Source organism: Falco cherrug, chromosome 4, assembly GCF_023634085.1.
Source record: "Falco cherrug isolate bFalChe1 chromosome 4, bFalChe1.pri, whole genome shotgun sequence".
NCBI lineage: Eukaryota > Metazoa > Chordata > Aves > Falconiformes > Falconidae > Falco > Falco cherrug.
The window spans coordinates 50,268,433-50,281,639 of record NC_073700.1 but is presented as its reverse complement, the minus strand read 5'-3'; the positions used below and the strand labels follow the sequence as shown (position 1 = coordinate 50,281,639).

Genomic DNA, 13,207 nt, shown 5'->3' with positions numbered 1-13,207 from the left:
CCGGGCGTGGAAGTCCTGGCCTTGCACACGAGACTGAAGAGGACTGGCGCCTGGTTAGCCACAGAACTGAAACACTTTATTGCAGGGACTCAGCCAGCTGAGCTCTTCCGTTGAGAGGAGCGCGGGCAGGACAGAGCAGGCCTTTGACACTGAGGCTGCCTTTGCATCAGCAGGCATTGCCCCAGCGGGAAATGGTGGTGGTGCGCTGCAGCCAGCCCTGGATCCTCTCCGTCCCGGTGATCAAACTTTTTCTCCTATTAGGAACTGCACCAACTTCTGCAGCCAAGAAAGGAAATCCCACAGCTTCTGCACTGGAAGAGGGCAGGGTATAAACCTTCCTGCTTCTGTTGGTGTTGGCCTGTGAACGGGGGTGGAGGTGAAGGCTGGCTGCGGCCTTGCAGTAGTCGCTACTGCTGTGTGCAGGCCCATCTGTTCCAGGATCCAGTTGTAGAAGTGCTGGGTGGAGGTGTAGACTCCGGGCTTCTTTGCTCTCGCACAGCCCATCCCCCAGCTGGTCAGGCCAACAAGCCAGAAGTAGTCAGCGCTCTTGTCTTGGCACACAAGAGGCCCACCGCTGTCCCCCTGCAGCAGAGGAGAGAGGATGAAGGGGTTGTTGGGTGGCCACCGTCAGCCCAGTGGCTGGCTCCTTCCCTCTCATGGCACTTCCAGAGCTGTATTTAGTGGCCAGCCAAGCTCTGGAGAAGCTTTCCTGGGAGGGGGCGGTGGGCCTGTAAGGCAGGGCTCGCTCTCCCTGCAGCACAGTTGTCCTGCAGGTGCTGCAGAAGGATGTTGCACGTATGGGATGGAGAAGCTCTGGGCTGCCAAGGGCACTGGGTGGGATTTGTGGACATAGTGCCAGGCCTCTGGGACAAGGCAGGCAGGCCCTGGGCAAAGGCGTGCAAAAGGGGAAGGGGGGTAAGGCCCTCAGCAGTAGGGACACAGCAATGGGAGTGTGAGTGGCCAGGAAAAGCCCGTGACGGTGCAGGTTTGGGCGGTTGTGGCGGGGCTGCCCGTGCTGCCGGGGCTTGGCTTGTAGCACGCTCCTACCTGGCAGGTGTCAATGCCACCCTGCGGATAGCCAGCACAGATGTTGTGGGTGTGGATGGCCCCTCTGTACCAGCCGCTGCTGTTACAGACCCCGGCATCAATGAGGTGGACCTGGGCCTCCTGCAGCACATACGCCGATCCTCCAGCTGTGAAGAGCACAGAAAGGAATGAACTCCCAGCAGCTCATTGCCAGTTCTCCTTCCCTGCGTGACTGAAGCCCTATCCCGGGGCTTGGCTTTGCATGTGGGGAGGCGCTGGACCGCTCCTTCCTTTCTGCCTTGCTCTGGGTCAGTGGCTCACGCCCCCCTCTCTAAGAGGCATACGTCCCCACAGCCTGATTCTGGCATTCGCCTCTGCCGTCAGGAAGAGCAACCTGCCTCCCCAAGCTGGCCAAGCTTGCGCTCGCAACGTGACTACATTTTGGGAGCTCACCTCTTGCAGTCCTGGCACCCCAGCCACTGACGTAGCACTCTGTCAGCTCCGAGACTCTCAGCGAGGCATCGGGCACGCAGGCAAGCTGTACGTAGCTGTTGCACTGGACAGGCTGCTCCAGTTCCAGCAAGGCAATGTCGTTCCTCCGTGTGATATTACTGAAGTGCTGGTGAACCAGCAGCTGCTTGATGTTGCGCACCTGGGCCTCAGGTCCCAGCTGGGTCAGCCGGGTGGCACCTACCACCACGTTCCACGTGGTGATGTTCCTGGAAGGCAGATGGAGAGAGGGCTCAGAGGGAGCAGAGCCACATGCTGCAGCAGCACAGCAGTCGCCCTGCCTGCTGCTTGGCAAGGCAGAGAGGAAAGCAGTGCTTGGGAGGGTGCGACAGACCATGTGCTCCTTGGGCTCAAGCAGTGTCGAGCTGGAGGCTGCTGGGAAGCAGTGGCATGAGCCCAGCCTTCTCCTGAGCAGCCTCTCAGGTGGCTGCGGAGTGCCCAGGCACTGGGCGTACTGCAGGGCAACAGGACATGCTGCAGCACGTGCTGGTGTGCTCAGGGCACCTGCTAGAGTGTGGGGCTAGCCCCCATCCCTGGTCCTCCTTACCTGGCCTCGATGAAGCAGTGGGCTGATGTGAGGACCCACTGTGGGCTGATGAGGGAGCCCCCGCAGATGTGTGCCGTGCCTCCTTCCAAGGGAGCCTCGATGCTGACGATCCAGGGCCAGGCCCCTGGCTGGGCATCTGTGCCACCCACAACGCGCGACATGCCGTAGTGAAAAGCCGCAGGCCGAAGGCCGCAGGTGCCTCTGTAACCAGAAACTCCATTCTGGTTAGCTCCATGGAAGCTTGTGCCATTCCGGCTAAAGGCCAGCTGTCTTCCCTCCCCTCAAGGCATGGCCAGAAGGGCCGAGGAAACCCGTGGGGCATGCGCCCGCTCCCCTTTCCCCGCTTTCTGCTTCAGCCCGTAGACGAGTTGTGCCAGCAGCCTGGATGCTGTCAGGGACCTGAGCCTCCCAGATGGCCTTCAAGAACCTCTAGGGTGACCATGGGGGACAAGCAGGACCCCTCCAGAGAAGCTCACAAGGGTTGCCCAATGTCCCTCCCAGAGCCTCGGGCCACTTACCCACAGCTATCCCATGTGCCGTGCACAGGACAGCACACGGCCAGCAGGACAACGAGGAGGAGGAGAACATCCATCACTACCAGCAACATGTGGCAGCTGCAAGAACGAAGGCTTGTCGCCACCCCTACGGCCACCGACAGAGTGCCCGCAGGATTCCCGTTCCTGGGGTACCCTTGGACACGGGGCTGATGTCACAGAGTGCCTGGTTCCAGGTGCTGGGCGTGGTGGCGGTGGGGGAGGGATGGGGGGCAACAGGAGGGGTTCCAAGCAGGACTGGAGGCGGAAGCTGGGATCGCACACCCCTGACAGAGCCCCACGCAATGCCCTGCTTGCACGATCAGGGTGGGCAGGCCCCGTGGCAGGCAGCAGCGCCTGGCTCCCAGCTCTGCCTGCTAACAGCTCACAGGGCAACACCCAGCGTGGCCTCGCAGCCTCTTTGGGGAGTTCCCTGCCGCCCTGCTCTCTGCAGCCCTGTGCCACCGGCTCCTTCCCAACAAACAGACACACAACAAAGAACACAATGACTACAGCAGCATGCGCGTGCTTGGGTGTTGAAGAGCCAATCTGTTGATGGCCGTGGCACCAAGCAGTGCTGGACAATCCAAATAAGCCAAGCACAGCCCAGCAACATCAACCTTCCTGCACAAAGCACAGTGAAATGCAGGTGCAGCACACTCCTCACTGGCTATGTCAGCCACAGCAACGCGCTCTGGCAGGTGTCATATCCTTGCTGTCTGTGGGTTGGATTGCTGTTCTGGGCACCCACTGACCATGGCACTTGTGGCAAGGGCAATCAACGTGAAGCTCTAGAGAGAGAAGGATGCTCCTGCTCGCAGCCCAACGTGCCATTGTTCGCAGCTTTGCAAGAGCTTGCATCAGTCTCACCTCGTCAGTCTGTCTTCTGCCGCTTACTGAAGGAGCCTTGCTCACTCTCCTGCTGGAGTGCAGGAGAGAAGCAGGAGCCAGGCACGTGCATTGCATTTGCACAGCAGGGCTAGGTCCCTGGAGGGTCGAGGGCAATGGCTTGAAGGTTGGCAGCCTCCAAGCTTGTGAAAGGTGCGGCAGCTCCCTGCTGCCATCCTGGCTTCTGTGGCGAGGCATAAGGCGCACAGCGGAGGGAGCAATCGGGTCCCGAGGAGGAGGACCACGCAGGCTCTGTCTGAAAGTGGAAGAGCTGCTCTCAAGGCCCTTGAGGTGCAGCAGGGCTTCCTAGGCCCCAGAACTGGCCTCCAAGCAAGCGGGCTCAAGGCTGCTTTGTGTTTTGAAAAGGGACCGGCAGCCGGTTCCCACGTGTCTGCTGAGAGCAGGCAGAAGGCAGCCTTGGAGAAGACAACTTGTCTGCTGGGGAAACCCTGCTCTTTCAGCACCGGTTTTGGCAGGTGGCTAGCAGAGAATGCCGTCAGAGGTGGCCACACTTCACAGACGCTTGAAGGAAGAGATTGGGGTCATTTGGTGGAGAGGACCCTGGCAGGGACAGCAGTTCCCAGGCAAGCCCGTCAGTAATGGCACACAAGTCCAAGGTGACCTAGCTAACAACACCCAAAGACCACGTGTGTTGACAGATGGGGCAAACCTGGGAGCAAAGGGGGGAAAAAATAACTGGGGTTGGCCCCGTGTCTGGGAGGAGAGCAGGGCTGAGAGAGGCAGGACTCAGGGAAGATGAGGGGCACGTATAAGCACGGCAAATGGAGAGAAGGGGGGATCAAGGAGCCGGTCACACAGAAGCAAAGTGCTGGCTGCCTTGCTTGCCTGAGCCCTGCGCCTAATCACCACAGTACCCACTGGCTTCTTTTGGAGAGCCACCCCAAAGCCCTTCCTGTGTGGTCCCATTCTGCACCTGCCACACGGTGGGTCCCCAGGCCTGGCTGCTAGCAAAGGCCGACGGCAAGACAGGCCACAGGCAGCCAGCACTTGGAAAGCCCCAGTGTCTCGGGCCAGCTGCTGCTGGGAGCCCTGTGCGCGTGCACAGCTCACTAGTGAACCTGAAGCTGGACGAGGTGACAAGCAAGAGGGGAGAGAGAGCCTCTCAGGCATGTGGATGGCCTGCGGTGTCAGCCGACGTGCCTGCTCAGCCCCAGCGTCCCCACCTTGCAAGAGGACCAGGCCTGCCAACCACTGGCCACCTCTCCACCTCCCAGAGGCAGGAAGGACTTGGAGGTGCTTGAGCATGCATGCCCTCAGCTGCTGCCCACCTAGGCATGCCCCCCCTGCGGGAGCTGCAGAAGGGCCTGCCTCTGAAGCTGCCAGGACCGTCCTCCTCTTGCTCTGTGCTTGGGCCCCGGCAAGCCATGGTGCTGCAGCTCCCAGCTCTGTTCCTACCCAGGACTGCAGGGCATGCCTCCAGCTGAACTGGGATCTCTGGAAACATGGGCATGCCCTTTGCTTCCTCTTGATCATGCAGTGAAAGGAGTTCTTATGGCTCTGCGGATGATGCTGGAGCATGCTCCCTCCCCAAACAAGTCCGGCTTTCTGTCCAGAGGCCTCAGGTGTTCCTCGTAGCACAGAGCGCAACTCCCCTGCACTCCTAGCAGGCTTGGTGCAGCAAATGAAGAGACGGGATGCAGCTTGATGCAAGCAAGTTGTCCGTTTATTAGTGATTTTCTTACACATATATACGTTTCTACCTTCTACATATTACACACTGATTGGTTAAATCTTAAGCGTAAAAAACACTGATTGGTTGATATTTAAGGCACACCGTTAAAACAATAGGAACTTATTGGTTTACCTTGACCTAGCAACAATTTCTATTCCAAAATTAGGGGGCTTCTTTCTACCCGGCTTTCTTGATTAACAAAGTTACTTATCGGCGCTATGCGTTCCCTTACCTGGCTACTTGTTTCTCTGTCCGTCTGGTTGCCTCCTCAACTGTAACGGCTCAGGGGTCTGCAGTTAGCTTGTTCCTTTGTTCCCAGGGCTAGTGCCCTACAAGTTCTAACAAGTCTCTATTCATCAGGCTATCAGTACTTGGACTCTTGTCCTTGAGGCCTTGTCCTACATCTCCCTTTTCCTGTTGCACAAAAAGAACCCCTGAAATCGGACGAGTTGTTAATTTTTGCAAGCATTGTAAAAGATAAGGTATAAGTAATAAAACAAACAAAAAAGCAACTAAAGCATATATAACCATCTATATATAACCATCTTCACTAAACTTCTTAAACATCCTGAAATGCCCCAACCACTAAACAGTTTATCTAACCAATCCCAAGTATCACGTTGTTGAAGATGAGAAACTCCATCCTTTAATCTTTGGATGCTAGCATGAATTGATTCCGAATGATCTGAAAGGTTCATGCAACACATCCCTTCAAACTCTTCACAACCATGACCTTGTGCCAGAAGCAAAAAATCTATTGCAGCTCTATTCTGTAATGTCGCGTGGCAAACACTATCAACATCTAATAAAAGACCAGACAGGGCACTGCTTGTGGCATTGGTTTGTTTGGCAAGCCAACAGCCAAGCTTATCTAATGTTGCTAGAGCCTTTCCTGCAGCAGCTCCAGGCAACCGAAGAGATGCAATAAAGCGTTGGCCAAAGGACCAAAATTGCATGTTATCATCACAATTGGAGGCAAATGCATGAACGCCATGCTTTGTCCTTCGACAGTAGCGATGTTGTAAAATCATAGATGTGTTAGGAGTCAGGACGGAAAGTCGCCCTAAGCTACACGGACCTCCTTTTATATGAGAAGGAATGACAGGCCATGCTCGATCACCACAAATAAAAAATACTCCAGCAGGTAGTGAGAGCGGAGTATTGCTAGATTTAGACAAGTTGTTAGCAGTGTAATTACACCAGGTACTTGCATTTCTAAAAACAGGATGAATAGGGGAAACGTCCCATGCCCTAGACTGATTCTTTCCCGTGTAGTTAAATTTTATGCAAAAATCCATTTGTACTGAACCAAGGAGTTCAGTTTCCTGCGGTTCCAGAGTAGCCAGTGGGAGATGGGGTATCCATACATCCCAATTGTCTGTCACATTTTTTGATACGTTTTTGGGTGGAAAAAGACTTTGAAGGTCCCTAGGTATAGGCCATTCATCTAATGGTAAGCCCACAAGACATGTGGAAAAAGGCTGATCCGGAGTGGCCATAGCAAGACACAGAGTATCCTGTCCAGTCAAGTTCGCCAACGTGACCCAAACATTTACCTTTGGTAGAAAAGGGGGAGAAGAGCTACCTTCAATAGGCCAAGGTCCAGGTATGAGCATCATTATCCATATTACTGACAACGCTTGTTTCTCTTTTTCTTTTTCCATTGTCGTTTTACAACCAGCCATTCTTCTGGTCGTACTGTCCACGACCGAGGCACTGCAATTGATCGTCCACTCTCTAATCCTACAATAATGTTCTTGTTAATAATATAAATTCTGCTTGCTAATACAATATATTGAAACAACAACCGTGCAATAGCCCGTACTTCTAGGCTTTCAATCAATGATAAAAAATTTGCAAAAACTAAGTTTGGAAAAATCTCAGAACCCAACCCTATAACTCCCTCTAATTCCAAAAGAGGTTTTCCCATAAAACGTTCAGCCCACTGTATATGATTAAACCTTAATATCTGATTATTACACTCAGAGCACATCCAATGACCCCATCTGTCCCTTAGTCTTACAACTCGCCAGCGATCGTGATCACAGAGTTCACAATGAATCTTGATCCACGGTTGACAAGATGGTCCACGCTCATAGCAACATAACTGTAGAAATCGAGACGCTGTCCAATCTGGTTCATGACAGTGTCGTTGAAAGTCGATGTAATGGAAGATAATATCTGCTAGTGGTGCCGTCAGTGCGTTGGGGATCTGGTCTGGTCCAAACGTATTCCCTTTGTTAAGTGGTTTAATCCAGGGCGATATTGTCCGTTCCGAGCGCTGTAAAAAGCGAAATCTAGATGCTAGATCCTGAATTTGGTTACCTGACATTAATGCAAAACAGAAATCATCACGCAGTTTTTATTTCATTCTGTAGGGTCGGTGTCGGTATCAGTTGTCTGCGGTAAAGGTTCAGGGAAAGGTCGTGCATTCTTTGCTGGGATCCATCTGGGTCCTCTTTCTGTGGAGACACAAGCGTAACCTTTTCCCCATGTAACAAGAGGATATGGTCCCATAATTTTACCTGTTTCTGGTTCTCGAACCAATACTGGGGCTTTAACCCGTGCCTCGAAGGAGGTATTTGCAGTAAAATGTCGAACTGTCGGTGGGTTGTTATCTATTAAAGAACAATTTAAAAAATTAAAAACATACAATGCTTTCTGTAACCGTTCCTCCGGAATAGCCATTCCCCCTTTTTGTTGTTGTAATAGACGTTTTAGAGACTGATGAGACCGTTCAACGAGAGATTGACCGGTGGGGGAATGAGGAATGCCAGTAATATGAGTTATACCCCATAGGGCAAAAAAGGTTTTTATAGTTGTTGAAACATAAGCTGGACCATTATCTGTCTTTATCTTTGAGGGAATACCCAAAGTAGCAAAAGCACGCATTAAATGTCTACGAACATCTCGGGCCTTTTCTCCTGTGTGACAAGAGGCAAACAAGGCACCTGAAAATGTATCAATGGAAGAGTGGATATATTTAAGGTTACCAAATTCAGAATAATGTGTGACATCTGTTTGCCATAATTGTAGGCTTTGTAATCCTCTAGGGTTAAGTCCTGCAGCAATTGATGGGAAAGAATGTTTTTGACAATCAGGACAGACAGCAATAATATTTGACGCTTGTTGAGAAGTAAGGTCAAACTGTCGCTTAAGAGCTCCAGCATTTTGATGGAAAAAAGAGCGACTCAGTTTAGCTTGTGCAATGCGGTCTGGCAATACTTGAACTGGTAACGTCAACAGATCAGCTCGTCGATTGCCTTCTGCCAGAAAACCAGGTAGTGAGGTATGAGATCTAATATGCATAACAAAATAAGGTGCAGATCGAGAGTCCAAAAGGAAAATAAGTTCCTGTAACAGGGTAAAAAGTTGTGAATGTGAAACATTCCGCAGCACAGAAGCTTTGGCTCGTGTAACAATACCTGCAACATAAGCTGAATCAGTAACAAGCTTGAGTGGTACGTTCCATTTTCGGAAAACGCAAACAACTGCATTCAGTTCTCCTATTTGAGGTGAACCGGAGACTGTCTCTATGTCCGAGTCCCATCGTCTCCGTTGATCATCCCACCATAGGAGAACAGATTTATGTGATTTGCCTGATCCATCTGTAAAGACAGTAAGTGCCTGTAAGGGTTGTTCGCTTCTTTTGGGTTTTAACATCAGACAAAAGTCAATGTTAAACAGTGTGTGTGAAGGTGGATGAGAACTTAGTTGACCTGTATAGTCAGCAAGTGCCATAACAAAGGTGTCTGATTGCTGATAAAGCCATTGTAAGTATACCGTTGTTATTGGTAGACAAATACAGACAAAATCCTTCCCTGATAAGGTTAACAGGCGTGATCTAGCTTTAACAATCAGAGAGGCAAACATTTCATGTTGTGCCAAAATAGTTTTTGTAGACTGGTTAGGTAAAAAGATCCATTCAATAATTAACAGGGGGTCTGAGTTCTGAAGGTCCCATTGCAATATCAGGGCATGAGGCTGTCGTACAGGGTTTAAAATAATCAAGTTAAAAGGTAGTTCAGGGGCCCATCGGTGGGCCTGTCGAGAAGCAATAGCTGAGGCAACCTTTTGTAAAGATGCATCTGCTTCAGAGTTAAGATTACGTGGGGAACAAAGATTAGTGTCCCCTTTTAAGTAGGTCAAACAGAGGACCCAAGTCTGTATTAGAAATTCCCAATAGTGGTCGAACCCAATTTATTGTTCCCAGTAATTTTTGTGCATCGTGCAGGTTTTTTACATTGGTATTGATCTGCAATGGTTGAGGAACAATAGTTTGTGCTCTTATTCGCCAGCCCAGATATTTCCAAGGGGGAAACTTCTGGACTTTTTCTGGTGCTATAGAGAGACCTGCCGAATTCACGGCATCTGCGACAAGGGCTACAGCTTCCTCCATGACTTTGTGATGTTGTGCTGCCACTAAAAGTTCATCCATATAATGATACAATAACACAGTAGGCATAGCGTTTCGGACAGGACTGAGTATTTTCGCAACATACCATTGACACATTGTAGGGCTATTTTTCATACCTTGTGGCAGTACAACCCACTGATATCTGTGCAACGGAGCTTGCATGTTGATGCTTGGAATTGAAAAGGCAAATTTTGGGGCATCATCTGGATGCAACGGGATACTGAAAAAACAATCTTTAAGATCTATGACAGTTAGATGCCAATGTCGAGGGATCATAGCTGGGGACGGGAGCCCGGGTTGGAGGGCTCCCATATCTTCCATAGCATCATTAATTTTTCTGAGATCATGGAGCAAGCGCCACTTGCCAGTTTGTTTTTTAATAACAAAACCTGGTGAATTCCATGGGCTAGTAGAAGGTTCAATGTGTCCTTGGGACAGTTGTTCTGAGACTAAGTTTTGAAGTGCGCGAAGTTTTTCCAAAGGAAGGGGCCATTGATCCACCCAAATAGGAGCATCAGTTTTCCAGGTTATTTTTAGGGTGTCGCGCACTTCAATGGCCCCATCTAAAAATGTGTTTGGATAGACATCCCCCATTGTGACAATACGTCACGTCCCCACAAAACCATAGGGACTGGTAGCACAAAAGGTTTAACAGAAGCCACATGTCCCTCTGGTCCTTGAATTCGAATTAGTTCCAAACTCTGACGACTATTACCGGTCCCCCCTATCCCAGCCAGTGTCTGAGAGACATTAGTCAGTGGCCATTGCGGAGGCCATTTGGCTTGAGAAATTACTGTGACATCAGCTCCAGTGTCAATGATTCCATTTAGTGCTATTTGTTGGTCATTGTAAATAAGGGTACACTGATACATAGGTCGCTGTGGAGAAATAGATTGTACCCACAAAATGTGAGGTAACCCTGTGGATCCAAAACCTGCTCTCCTCTGCGGAGGATGATCAGTGATAAGAGAGCTTACCCTTGCCGGAATCAGAATCAATTGCGCTATTCGACTACCCTGAGGTATCGTACAAGGTGGAAACGGAGTCCATGCCATGATTTTGATTTCGTCCACGCTGTCAGAGTCAATAACACCTGGTAAAACAAAGAGACCAGACGATGTTGTGGAAGATCTACCAATTAATAGAGCTTGTGTATCGGGGGGTAATGGTCCTTTGACATTTGTTGATAATAAATGAACCGAGGAATCGAGCAGTGTTACTGTGTGTGAGGTTGCCAGGTCCAATCCGGCGCTGCCTGAGGTTGCTGGACAGGGACTTGAGGTGTCGGTGCTTCTCTCCGAGGTTGTTGAAATGTCAGCTGTGGCGCTTGTGTCTGCGCGCGTCGCTGCCCCGCGCTCCGCGGTCGGTTTCCCTGTATCGGTTGTCCCTGGAAGTCATACTTAGATCGACATTGATTAGCATAATGACGCCCTTTCTGACATGTCGGACAAACTCCAGGACCAGGAGGTTGTTGTCTATTCCCTGCAGCCCAAGCAAGACAATTTCTCTTTAGATGACCAGGCTTACCACAACCATAGCAATTCCCCACACCACGCATCGCTGCAAAAGCAGCAGCCATAGCTTCAAACTTGTGGTCAACCGTACCGATTCGGTTCCATGCTTTCACTATTTCCACCAAAGTGGGGTTCGGGTTGGGAAGAGACTTCAATAGCCTTTTACAATCAACATTAGCATTTTCAACAGGTAGTTTTGTTAACAATATATCCCGAGCTTCCGCATTATCTACTTGACGTTCCAAAGCCTGTTTTAGTCTATCAATAAACTGCATATAAGGTTCTCGAGACTCCTGAGTGATGTTAGTAAAAGCTTTTTGTGGCTTTTGTACGTCAGGAACCTGGAAAAAAGCCTTTTTGGCCTCTTCTCTAATTGCCTCGAGAGCCGCACGGGGGCAGTGTTGAGCCTGCGCTACAGGATCAGCATGTGCACCGGTGCCCGTACGATGCTCTATTGTCAGTGCAGCTAATGCAGCATCATTGTGATTGACATACGTGAGCAGGAGTGCTTGCAGTCCCCCTCTCCAATGCGACTCCCATAACGTGTACTGAGTTGGGGTTAGTAGCAATCGTGCTAAAGATTTCAAATCATGAGGAGTCATGACATAAGTATCAAACACAGAAGATAACAGACTTATAAACTAGGGAGAAGACATACCATGTTCCGTAACCGTGTGGTGCAGCTCTTTAACAACCGAAAAAGAAAGAGCCTCCCATCGTGCTCCCCCTGCCCGACCCTGAGAATACAAGACCGGAGCAACTATAGTTTTAGCCATTTCTAAATCCTCCTCCTTTAAGGCTTGTTTCTTTATTTTTGCCCACACATCACGCAGATCAGGAGGCTATAAATCAGGTTCTTGTTCAGGGTCTACTGGTCCCGGGTCAAAGGGATCTTCTTCTGGCGGATACTCCACTGCATTGACACCCAGGTTTCTAGAGCACTGTGACTTAGAGGCTGATAAGGAAAGAGCTATAGGAGCTTGCGATTCCTCCTGCTCTCCTTCCTCTGCCTTTTCTTCCTGTGCTTTCATAGTCTCAAAAATAACTCTCCATGAAGAGAGCAGACAGTGGTACTCAGTATTGCCTTTTGTCGCAGAATCCCACAATTTCACCCCTGTGTCGTCCCAACGTTCCAGCGTAAAAATTGTAGATGCAGTCACTGCGGGCATATTTACTTGCACCCACTTGAGCATTGCTTTAAGGTCTTGCCCAGAAATACTTTTCTTATGTTTGTTAAGGAGACCTTGCATAAGCTCATATACGTCTCTTTCTGAGGACGAAACCTGATTCCCCATTACGGATTTCCCACAGCTCACCTCTCAGCTCCGGAGGGATTTCTGGCCGGCCGGCTCCTGCTTCCTTTCAGCGGATCATTCCAAGTTCTGTGGGATTCGCTGCATGTCGCTCAGTTAGGCGATTCGAAAGCCCTTCACGTTAGATCCTTAAACGGATCACGTCGGGGTCACCAATTTGCGGCGAATGAAGAGACGGGACACAGCTTGATGCAAGCAAATGTCCATTTATTGTACCAAAGCATGAGCTTATATACACTTTCAAAAGCTGCACGTTTAAAACTGGTTCTTGAAGCTAAGCCTTGTATACCAGGCAATCCCTGATTGGTGGTTAACTATCATCAATTAACAGCAAGGTGTTACTGCTCCTTGGCGCCATCCTTGGCGCCATCTGTCTCCCACTCCCCTGTGCTCTGTAAACATGTCTCATCATGTTAATTGCTGTCTAGAAAAGCTCGAGCACATTCCCCTCAGCTAACTGATTGCAACGCATGGTCCTAGTTTCCAGCCCGCTCCTGCAGTCTGCCTGCAATCTGCTTCCTCCGGCAGGTGCCGGGCGTGGAAGTCCTGGCCTTGCACACAAGACTGAAGAGGACTGGTGCCTGGTTAGCCACAGAACTGAAACACTTTATTGCAGGGACTCAGCCAGCTGAGCTCTTCCGTTGAGAGGAGCGCGGGCAGGACAGAGCAGGCCTTTGACACTGAGGCTGCCTTTGCATCAGCAGGCATTGCCCCAGCGGGAAATGGTGGTGGTGGTGCGCTGCAGCCAGCCCTGGATCCTCTCCGT

The 13,207-nt window shown here is 50.6% G+C and overlaps 1 protein-coding gene and 1 long non-coding RNA gene across 2 annotated transcripts; both read right to left on the bottom strand.

The window, feature by feature from the left end:
* On the bottom strand, positions 1 to 2,279 carry LOC129735849 (acrosin-like). The gene is made up of 4 exons (XM_055707077.1): positions 2,084 to 2,279; positions 1,462 to 1,745; positions 1,048 to 1,187; positions 1 to 582 (listed from the first exon to the last, which is right to left on the bottom strand). Exons 1-4 carry the CDS (start codon positions 2,242 to 2,244, stop codon positions 241 to 243), a joined length of 927 nt encoding a protein of 308 aa, XP_055563052.1. The 5' UTR covers positions 2,245 to 2,279; the 3' UTR covers positions 1 to 240.
* Positions 2,280 to 9,366: 7,087 nt separating this feature from the next.
* On the bottom strand, positions 9,367 to 12,616 carry LOC129735856 (uncharacterized). The gene is made up of 2 exons (XR_008731739.1): positions 12,445 to 12,616; positions 9,367 to 10,986 (listed from the first exon to the last, which is right to left on the bottom strand). It is a non-coding gene; the product is annotated as an uncharacterized LOC129735856 (long non-coding RNA).
* Between the last annotated feature and the right edge of the window lie 591 nt (positions 12,617 to 13,207).

Excerpts from the sequence above, each read along its gene's own strand:
- LOC129735849 (XM_055707077.1), bottom strand. The coding sequence starts at position 2,244 with ATGTCGCGCGTTGTGGGTGGCACAGATGCCCAGCCAGGGGCCTGGCCC. Across the intron at positions 1,746-2,083 it reads CACTGCTTCATCGAGGCCAG|GAACATCACCACGTGGAACG; the intron begins GTAAGGAGGACC and ends TCTGCCTTCCAG. Across the intron at positions 583-1,047 it reads GTGGCATTGACACCTGCCAG|GGGGACAGCGGTGGGCCTCT; the intron begins GTAGGAGCGTGC and ends CCTCTGCTGCAG.